The 11,149-nt window shown below is 40.2% G+C and overlaps 1 protein-coding gene across 2 annotated transcripts in view; it reads left to right on the forward strand.

The window, feature by feature from the left end:
* The window catches only part of RUNX2 (RUNX family transcription factor 2), a 221,476-nt gene extending 210,953 nt beyond the window's left edge, over positions 1–10,523 (forward strand). The window contains exons 8-9 of one of the 2 annotated variants that reach the window (XM_007972361.3): positions 4,641–4,706; positions 6,249–10,523. In XM_007972361.3, the coding sequence (XP_007970552.2) occupies positions 4,641–4,706; positions 6,249–6,727 (545 nt within the window). In that variant the 3' untranslated portion in view covers positions 6,728–10,523. The remainder of the gene's footprint in view (positions 1–4,640; positions 4,707–6,248) is intronic. The other variant, XM_007972363.3, reaches the window with a different exon arrangement.
* Positions 10,524–11,149: the final 626 nt, after the last annotated feature.

The following is an 11,149-nucleotide window of genomic DNA, read 5'->3' on the forward strand; positions in this document are numbered from 1 at the left end:
TTCACTCTCTGTTCCTTTAAGCTACTCACTCAAAGATTATGATCTTAGTGGCAGCAATTAACCCAGGATCATGAGGAAGGACGAGTATGCTTACCTAACAGCAGGCCATGCGTTTCTGACCTGGCCCTCTTTCCCCTTCATCTAGTCTCCCCGGGGCTCCCTAGTGTGGATCTACACCCAGATACTGGCTGGGAGGCAAGGCAGGTGCTGGGACTGAAGAGGAAATAACAGTGGTAACAAACCAGAGGCATCCGTTTACTAGTGTCAACTGCTGTTTTGGGGGCTCCTGTCTGCAATGTGAGGTCAAGTGATGCAATAATGCTTGGGAATAGCTCTGAATGCTCTTTAAGGAGAGTTTTACGAGGTTTTATAAGTATGGAGTGTATTTGAGTTACATTTTAGGTTTGATGTCAGCATTGCTCAATGCTTTTCATATCTTTTTCTTTTGTGTTAAAACTGTACAGAGTTATTGTACGGAGTTCCCAATCCTTAGACTAATTTATGTATTCATTTATCCATCCAACCATGCACCCACATTTTTTTTTTTTTTTCATTTTAACCTCTTACAATGTACTAGGTTCTGAGAGGGCTATGAGAGGAAAACATGTTCTTTGCCATCCAAAGCTGACTTTATAGTTGGAGAAAACAGACTAATAAACAGCTAATAATTCAGTAAGAGAGTGAGTAAGGGTGCAAAAGAGTGATACAGAAAATAAATGCTATTGGAACAGAAGTAAAATAGGAAATTAAATAATAGAGCTGTTGGTAAGGGGGCAGCCAAAACGTTTAAAAGTGGGAGAAGATTCTTGGTTACCAGGGGAGAGCAGCTTCACCACGTAGGTCTTGTGTATTACATGTTCCAGTAGAAAGAACTCTGAGAGGGGGTTAATAAAACGTTCTTGGGATTTATTTGAGATTTGTTGAAGCAATAACTCCTACCATTTAAAAGGCCCCAATGAAGCTTTGAAGTTAACACCTCATTGCTGAGAAGTATGATGGCTTTTCATTCTGTACCTTTATCCCCTCACATAAAGTGGGCAGAGGACTCTGAATATGCCAACATATGTTCAGTCTGGACTCAAGGCTCCCCTTCCTTTTTTCTGCCCCGACCTGCCTGCTCCACAGGGATGTGTGAATGTACCGCACAGAGGCCAAGAGGACATGGGGCATGGGGTTTCCCAGCTGACAGCCCCAATGGCAAGTACCTAGTATGTTATTTTGCTCAAATTCCAATTTCTTTTTGTTCTAGAGATCACCTTACCCATTTTCCATCAACCAACCATTATTTATTGGGGGCCTAGTCAATGAGAAAATGTATGTTAAAGTAAAGGCCTTGGTAAAGGCCTACAAATGTCAAACACAGGTGTGACTGTTACGAAGTTCTGAAGGGGAGGCAAAAAAGTATCAGACACATCTCTACCCTCCACAGCTACTCTCAGTGGGAGCCAAACGTGACGCAGGATAAGCAGCATTGGAAAGCAGCGTGTGAAAGATGCCACGTGGAGGATTGCAGGCCCTGAAAATTGGAGATCAGACCAAGAAATTCTCTTTGAATTCCCCCTTATCTTGGTTTCACACACTTTCCACTTGAAGACCAAGAAACCTAGTTGGGTAAAGAGAGGCTATTTCCTTTTCCCTCATAGACCTTGGGAGGAGGAGAAAGATGTTTTTACTTTTATTAGTGATTTTATTTTTATTTGCACTCCATGGAAATTTTATTAATATATTCTTCCCTGTGTATATTAGGTTGTGAAAAATTGCTGCTGCCACTGCCGTTACTATTTTAATGAGCAAAGTTCTTGCAGCTCTCTTTATGACAGCTACATTTGTTTGCAAGCTGTTTGGCTTTGGCTAGGGGTGTAGACAGCAGTTTTGGAATGAAATGCATCTGTAGGAAGCCAGCAGGTCCTAAGGGGATCATACCCTTGACCTTGGTCTCATTCACATGTTGCCCTGAGCAACTAAACTAATCGCCCATTATTTAGCAGATTAGATCAACAAGGCCTGAAAGAGTTGTTAATAATATCCCAAAGATAGGAACTCTCACTGGGGCAGCACTTAGGCAGCAGAAGAGTCAATGTAAGTATTTTGAGATATTTTAAGTGTTTTTCATTTAGGCAAACCAACCTCTAAGATAGCAGAGGGGTGTGTGTGTGTGTGTGTGTGTGTGTGTGTGTGTGTGTGTGTATAGATCTGTGATCATGTTAACCAGATTCCTTAAGGGTAACTTAGATCACATATCCTTTGTTAGAAGTCAAAGAGGCTGTCTAGCTGTGGCTGTGATTTTGTGATATTGAGTAAATGGCTTCCTTTCTCTAGGTATCACCCTTCCTATTTGTCAAACAGGGGTTAGATTTGCATTACCTAAGCAGTAAATTAGGAGTTTAGACTTTTCCATCAGAGTTCCTCAACTAGCATAATGGAATATTTGAGTAGCTTAGGGGATCTGGGAGCATAGCCTAAAGCTGTACGAGTGCAAAATTTTTGTTGAGGTGATTTTTTATTTGACTTTGACTAAAAATTCACGTAAATGTTGCATTCTCTTCCACATCATATTCGTGTTTATTGTATAGTGTATTGTTTTCCCCAAGTTGAGTAAAGCCAGCCCATTGGGAAAATGCACAATGATTATCTTGGGCTTCTAGTAACTCCTGGCAGTCCCCCAGGAACCCCCAGATGTAGGCACATACCATTTTAAAACTCTTAGCACCAAGTGATCTAGTGTTGGCTATAGCACTCTCAACTTCTCCACTGTTCAGCAAAGCCTCATAGCCGAATGTACTTTGTATATGGAGGAGATAATATGGATAACAGCAAAAAGAATGGATTTGTGCAAGTTATTCCTTGCTATTTTAAAAATGTCTCCAAACCACCTTTATCCAGTAAGTTGTAGTCAGGAGTTTTAAACGGGCTCTTGGGAGCTCTGAGGGTACCAGGCGTATCACTGGGGGAGTGGCTGAGCTTTGGTTTTATATTTATAAAATCAGATCGGGGTTGCACTACTTTTAGAACTCTAGGCTTTCATAATGTGGACTCTTAATAAGTCAAATTTACATTTTGCTTACTTTAGTTGATGTAATATCCAGTTCTGTGTTTGTAAGTTTGTGGCTTCAATGTGGTTGGTGACACAAGATATGACTAGTTTAGGATACAATGTCAAAAGAGCCCAAGAAGGAGTTCTAGAAGAAAACCTGAGTTCATGTACAAAACAGAGATTAGAAGCAAAGATACAACTGTATTCAATGGAAGAAAATTTAATGGTATTATTTGCTTCTGTAACAATTATTATTTAAAAAATTGAAGATTAGGAAGGAGTTTATAGTCTTTAAGTTTAATGTTTCTGCCACCACCCTATTGTGATTATTTTATAAGGGATCTCATGTCGTACTAGAGCAAATTGCTGCTATTTCTTCCTACAGAACATGTTGCAACATGTTTCAGGAACATTTCTTGGTAACATAAAATGACTAAACAAATTCCAGAAAATTCTATTGTTTGTAAGTTGAAAAATCATCCTATAATCCCTTTCAAGTCAACATTAGCGATCTTTGTCAAGAAAGAGTCCATTCTCAAGACATTGAGACTCAAATGCCTAGAAATGATTGGTTAAAATACTGTAAACCTAGCGGAAATTTGTTGCATTGTTTTCTATAAACCATAACCAGAGCTCATTAATTGAAAAACGAATGTCAATTTGTGTTAGCTACCATCTATAAACCAAAAAGGTACAGTGATCCTGGCGTGTGATGGGCAATAAAAACATCAGCAAAATGTATCAGGTAAAATTGAGAGGAAGGAGGGGGGAGGAGTAAATTCAAAACCATATTGGAGTTTATTGCCAGGGCCCCACATAAAGAGTTTTAATGAGGTTTCTGCATCAAAATAAGTGAAACCATACGGAATTGTAATTATTACTACAGTGTATTTTAAGTACAAATACACCTGAGAAGCAGTTTTTACATTAACATATCTATCTGTGTGAACTCCATGCTTCTGCAGGGGGCACACGTTGGGGTTTTAAGTGTGACTTCTTTCTGATACACACTGTTCACATTATTCTGGTTTTTCTTATATGATCTAACTATTGAACTTAATGCATACAGAAGTGACCTGCCCATCGCTATTAGTTCTGCCGGCTCAAGGTCACCTGGATGCCCTGCAATGCAGAGGCTGCCTGAGGAACAGCTGTGGCCTCCATTTGGCCTCTGTATTGTACGAGGCAGGGCACAAACATTGGGCGGGGGAGAAGCTATGGTGCATCTGCTCCCATTTCTGATTCTGTCGTAATCACTGCTTCCACATTTTTAAACTTAAGCTTGTCAAAATTTCGTTTTGGGGAGGAATAGGTAGAGGCTAGTTGAGGATGGAAGAATTTATAAAAAAGCAGAGAGTGACTGCCTGGGCTATGTCAGTTTTGGTTCTTCATCTTGAAAGTGTTTGCTTCTGGCCTTAGAAGCTGCTCCCTAGCTTTTACCCTCTGCTTATGGGCCTGCGGATTCTGGAAAAATACTAATGAGGCATGGGAACCTCTCTGTCTACCCCTCCCCTAAGGCTGTTGCTTCTCCTTCTCTCTTGGAATTCATGGTCATAGAACATTAGAGCTGGAAGGGAACTTAGAGCTCATCCCCCTCATTTTACAGATGATGACACTGCCACCTCTGACTTCTGCCTCTGGCCTTCCACTCTCAGTAAGAAGAGCCAGGCAGGTGAGACTTTTAACAATTGCTGGGCTGGGCAGGGCTGGGCTGGGTTGGGCTGTCTGGTTGTTACTGTCCGATTTGTAAATTTTGTTAACTATATGTTGCTTTTAAAGAGTCACTTTATATTACAAATGCACATCATGGCACTTAACCCTTGCATTTTATGAAGATTATAAGCAGTGTGCATTTTAACAAAAATTAACAACCTTCAGTCGGCACCCTAAAAGAAAAGTGTTCGGATTATTCCCTTAATAAACATTGTAATATCCGAGAACAAGGTCTGAATAAAAATGAGGTGAAGAAATACCCATTCATTAAAGTCCTCAAGAATTGTTTAGTGCTTTCCTTTATAGCTAAAAGCTGTAGGGAAAACAAATATATGAGATCCGAATAATCAAAATATTTTAGAAGGGATCAATATCTTAACAAGAGTACTGGTATTAGAAAAGGGCTTGTCACAATTCTGTCAATTCTAGAAAAATAATAAACCCAGTCTTTAAAGCTCACAACTACAAGATTGTAGCATTTCAGAAAACTGATTTCCACATGAAATGGTGTATAACGGTGGTTTCATAAGTTCGGCACCAGAAACATCTATTAAGGAGGCCTACCGTTAGCTTTAGACATGAAGGGCTTCACATTTTAGGGGAAAACCATCTTTGCCTTCAGGTTACTGCTTCAAGTTGACTTGAAGCTCGTTCTGTTGGATGTGGTGCTAAGGCCTGGGAGACGGGTGGGGAGTGCCCTCCTCTTAATCTCCCCTAGGCAGCGAGCCTCTCACAACCACTACTGTCAGCACCTGGCCTAAATGAGGTCACAAGTCTCCCATCAAGACTTGAAATGCAGTGATTCCTAAGGTACCAAGCCCCCTTGTGCCTCCTAACTCCCACTTTCAAAACCGACTGATCTAGTAGCTTATGACCCTCCCTGTCCACCCCCAGAGAAGTTACGAGTTTCTGGTTTGATTTCACTGTTGCTAAGATGAGACTTCTGACAAGATTTTAAATTCCTTTAAGGCGTTAAAGGAAATGATAGGAACATGATAGGCTATCTTTTTGATGTTCCTTCATGATGAAGGAGCCTGCCAAGAGTAAATAACAATAAGACATTATTTTGGAATTTCTTTATATTGAGTTGAGGAAAATAAACTTGTCTGACTTAGTAAAAATTTCACTTCAAATATCTAAAGTGCAACGAGAAACAAAAAGAGAAAAAAAATCCATGAGGATTTGGTCTTAAAGTCTGGTGAGTGAACCTACGTGATCAGAGTGTTGGGTTGGTTTACACACTGACCTGGCACACATGTGGGTTTTTCAAGCCCTCTGGGATTCTCTGGGGTGAAAAATTTAAGGATCAATGCTGTTAAGACTACAAAGTGGGGGAAAAAAGACTGTAAAGTGACTGGTGCATTTGAAGGTCTGTTTGTGACTTGCTGTTCCTTTTTGGGAAAGCTAAAGTTTTCTTTTTTTTTTTTTCTTGTAACAATTCTATCATTATTTTAATTGATATTTACAGATTTTTCCCTCCATCTTCTGTTATAATTTTTAGGTGCTTCAGAACTGGGCCCTTTTTCAGACCCCAGGCAGTTCCCAAGCATTTCATCCCTCACTGAGAGCCGCTTCTCCAACCCACGAATGCACTATCCAGCCACCTTTACTTACACCCCGCCAGTCACCTCAGGCATGTCCCTCGGTATGTCCGCCACCACCCACTACCACACCTACCTGCCACCACCCTACCCCGGCTCTTCCCAAAGCCAGAGCGGACCCTTCCAGACCAGCAGCACTCCATATCTCTACTATGGCACTTCGTCAGGATCCTATCAGTTTCCCATGGTGCCGGGGGGAGACCGGTCTCCTTCCAGAATGCTTCCGCCATGCACCACCACCTCGAATGGCAGCACGCTATTAAATCCAAATTTGCCTAACCAGAATGATGGTGTTGACGCTGATGGAAGCCACAGCAGTTCCCCAACTGTTTTGAATTCTAGTGGCAGAATGGATGAATCTGTTTGGCGACCATATTGAAATTCCTCAGCAGTGGCCCAGTGGTATCTGGGGGCCACATCCCACACGTATCAATATATACATATATAGAGAGAGTGCATATATATGTATATCGATTAGCTCTCTACAAAGTGCCTATTTTTTAGAAGATTTTTCATTCACTCAGTCATGATCTTGCAGCCATAAGAGGGTAGATATTGAGAAGCAGAAGGCTCAAGAGAGACAATCGCAATTGAGCTTCAGATTGTTTACTATTTAAGATGTACTTTTACAAAGGAACAAAGAAGGGAAAAGGTATTTTTGTTTTTGTTGTTTGGTCTGTTATCATCAATAACCTGTTCATATGCCAATTCAGAGAGGTGGACTCCAGGTTCAGGAGGGAGAAGAGCAAAGCCGCTTCCTCTCTGTGCTCTGAAACCTCACACCCTCACAGTGGCAGCTGTGTATGGACCAGTGCCCTCCGCAGACAGCTTACAAAACCAGTTGAGGTGCACTAAAGGGACATGAGGTAGAATGGACGCTTCCATCACAGTACCATCATTCAGAATAACTCTTCCAATTCTGCTTTCAGACATGCTGCAGGTCCTCATCTGAACTGTTGGGTTCGTTTTTTTTTTGTTTTTTTTTTTTCCATGCTCTAAGAAAGTGACTTCAAAAATAACTGATCAGGATAGATTATTTTATTTTACTTTTTTTTTTTTAACACTCCTCCTCCCCTTTCCCCGCTGAACCAAAAATAAATCCCATCCCTAAAACCTGCCTTTTCCTTTTATGCAAAACTGAAAATGGCAATACATTATTATAGCCATACTGGTATAGATAGTGTTTGCGTTTGGCTATGTGTTATTTGTTTTCTTTTTTTTTTAAATTATGAATATGTGTAAAATCTGAGGTAACTTGCTAACGTGAATGGTCATATAACTTTAAAGATATATTTATAATTATTTAATGACATTTGGACCCTTGAAACATTTCTTAGTGTATTGATATGTTGACTTCGGTCTCTAAAAGTGCTCTTTATTAAATAACAAATTTCTTCAGTGGTCTAGAGCCATATCTGAAATATTGCTAAGCAATTTCAGTTCATCCAGACACAATGTGATTTTAAAAAATACTTCCATCTCCAAACATTTTAGATATAGATTGTTTTTGTGATGTATGAAGGAAATGTTATGTTTAGTTCTTTCAGATCTTTGAATGCCTCTAACACAGCTTTGCCTTTTAAAGCAATAATTAGGGATTTATAAAACAACCTTTAGCCCTTTATCAGCATGAAATGCTGGAGTGATGTGGTTTTCTAATTTCTTTGGGGTAATTATGACTCTTGTCATATTAAAAAGACAAGCACAAGTAAATCATTGAACTACAGAAAAATGTTCTGTGGTTTCATAGTTAAGCAAAACTCTAAATCGCCAGGCTTCATAGCAAAGACATAGTCAGCTTAAAGCCACACATGTGGATAGAAGATCAAGTATGAGACACCTAGTACAGGAGAGCAAAATTGCACCAGGGACTCTTAACTAACCAGCCTTACCAAACAACATATCAGGGGAAGCCCAATCTGCCTTACCCAAGGCCCCACTGGCAACTTTCCACAGAATTTGCATTTAGAGGAGCAGAATGACATCACTGTCTTTTGGGAGGAGGTCCTCTGAAGAGGCAGCCAGTTCCAGCAGGTAGCTGAGCTGAGAGGACATATGGCCCGTGGGGACCTACAGACAGCCTTTGACATTTGTATTTCTTACAATGGAGGGCCAAGGAGGGCAAGGGTGTGTGGAGTTTGGTGTCTAGTACTGTGTACGAATTTGAGCTAGAGCCCTTCTGTGGCATGCACTTTGACCACTCCTGGCAGTCACATGGCAGATTTCCAAGTGCAAATCCTTAATCCAAACAAGGATCGTCTAATGATACCACCAGGCCAATCCCTGCTGTCCTCCCCGAAAAGTCAGGGTCCCTTCATTGGAATCCTCCACCCACCCAAGCAGAATTTAGCAGAGATTTGCGTTCAACCCCTAACGGCCCCCTTGTTCTCTGGTCCTTCTCAAACCCACCTTTTTAGGCCACCCAGCATTGCAGGACAGCGTGTGGGGCAGCTGGACCTGTGCTTCCTGCCTGGGAGTCTCCCTTGGAATTCATCCTGACTCCTTCTAATAAAAATGGATGGGAAAACAAAACACTTTGCCTTCTAAAGGCTGTATACCAAGTATGCTTAGATAAATAAGCCACTTTTCTATTACTTAAGTAAGATGGAAGTAGTAATTGATACTATTTATTGTTTGTGTGTGGTAGCTTGAAGCACACCACTGTCCATTTATTTGTAAGTGTAAAATATGTGTTTGTTTCAGCAGCACTTAAAAAAGCCAGTGTCTGGTTACACATTTCAATTTTAATTAATTGACATAAAAATGTTACCACCAGTGCCAGCTGCATCCTATTTAATTAAAAAGGTACTATATTTGTACATTATTTTGTAATGTTAAAAGGGCTTTTTTAAGTTTACAGTACACATACCGAGTGACTTTAGGGACGCTTTTGTGTTGAAATGTTACTATAGTGGCTGCAGGCAGCAACCCAGAAACACTTTAGAAGCTTTTTTTCCTTGGGAAAAATTCAAGCACTTCTTCCCTCCACCCTCACTCCAACCACCCCAATGGGGGTAATTCACATTTCTTAGAACAAATTCTGCCCTTTTTCGGTCTAGGGATTAAAATTTTGTTTTTCTTCTTCTTCTTTTTTTTTTTTTTTTTTTTTTTAACTGAACCCTTAATTTGCACTGGGTCATGTGTTTGATTTGTGATTTCAAGACCCAAGCAAAGTCTTACTACTACTGTGGAACCATGTGCTAGTGCCTGGGAATTAAAATAGCGTGCTTCTCTATGTAGCACAAACATTGCTGGAATGTATAGTGTGATCAACGCAGCCACATTTTTATCCATTTCAGTTGTCTCACAAATTTTAACCCATGTCAGAGTTCCAGAACAGGTACCACAGCTTTGGTTTTAGATTAGTGGAATAACATTCAGCCTGGAACTGAGAAACTCAACAGATTAACTATCGTTTGCTCTTTAGATGGTCTCACCGCCTCTCCCCTGCCAGGGCCCTTTCAAAATGAGCAGAGAAGTCCACACCATTAGGGACCATCTGTGATAAATTCAGAAGGGAGGAGATATGTGTACGGCTTTAAGGATTCCCTCCATTCCAAGGAAAGGGACTTGCCCAGACTCCAGGTTAATACATGGAAACACGAAGCATTAGCAAAAGTAACCATTATACCTATGGTATTTGAAAGAACAATAATAAAAGATAATTCTTCCAAACCTTGAATTTGTTGTTTTTAGAAAACGAATGCATTTTAAAAATATTTTCTGTGTGAGAATTTTTTAGATGTTTGTTTACTTCATGTTTACAAATAACTGTTTGCTTTTTAATGCAGTACTTTGAAATATATCAGCCAAAACCATAACTTACAATAATTTCTTAGGTATTCTGAATAAAATTCCATTTCTTTTGGATATGCTTTACCATTCTTAGGTTTCTGTGGAACAAAAATATTTGTAGCATTTTGTGTAAATACAAGCTTTCCTTTTTATTTTTTCCAATTGCTATTGCCCAAGAATTGCTTTCCATGCACATATTGTAAAAATTCTGCTTTGTGCCACAGGTCATGATTGTGGATGAGTTTACTCTTAACTTCAAAGGGACTATTTGTATTGTATGTTGCAACTGTAAATTGAATTATTTGGCATTTTTCTCATGATTGTAATATTAATTTGAAGTTTGAATTTAATTTTCAATAAAATGGCTTTTTTGGTTTTGTTATGTGTGTACCTTGGGTCTTTTCTTGTTCACGGTTTCTCCCTAGTCTGATGTCTACTCCTGCTTACACCTGGGCACTTGCCAGGGCTTGTTAAGAGAAGAGATGCTATATTACTGGGGAGAAGAAAAAAATCTTGGTAAACGGTGTCTTGTTTTGTCCTATTCCTAGAGAGGGGTGGGCAAAGAATCTAGCAGTGAACTCACTTCCTTACCAGCTTGTGTCTGAAGGAAGGAGTGCTCACCTTGAGTAAGGCCATTTATTCCAACTGTGGGACCTATCGGGGTATAGATGCAGTCTTGATGGCTTCATGATTCTCATCTCTGGGAACATGAACACGGCCCCACAAGTGAACCTCTGGCTCTCAGCAGAAGATCTCAGGCAGCCCAGACGTAGGCTAGTCTGTTTTCTTTTCCACATCTCTTTTGGGTTCTTAAAAATAAAGTCACCCAAAGCCCAAGGATGAGTAAAAATGGACCTTGGCCTGGCGGGCTATAGCCTCAGAAGAATTCTCCTAGTGAACAAAACTATAGTTTGGAGATTTTTTCTCCCCTTGGCCATTGTTTATTTTTGGTAAGTTCCCCCACTTGCGATAAGGTTGAAGGCCTCGGGTAGAAAAGTTGCTTTCT

Source organism: Chlorocebus sabaeus, chromosome 17, assembly GCF_047675955.1.
Source record: "Chlorocebus sabaeus isolate Y175 chromosome 17, mChlSab1.0.hap1, whole genome shotgun sequence".
NCBI classification, from domain to species: domain Eukaryota; kingdom Metazoa; phylum Chordata; class Mammalia; order Primates; family Cercopithecidae; genus Chlorocebus; species Chlorocebus sabaeus.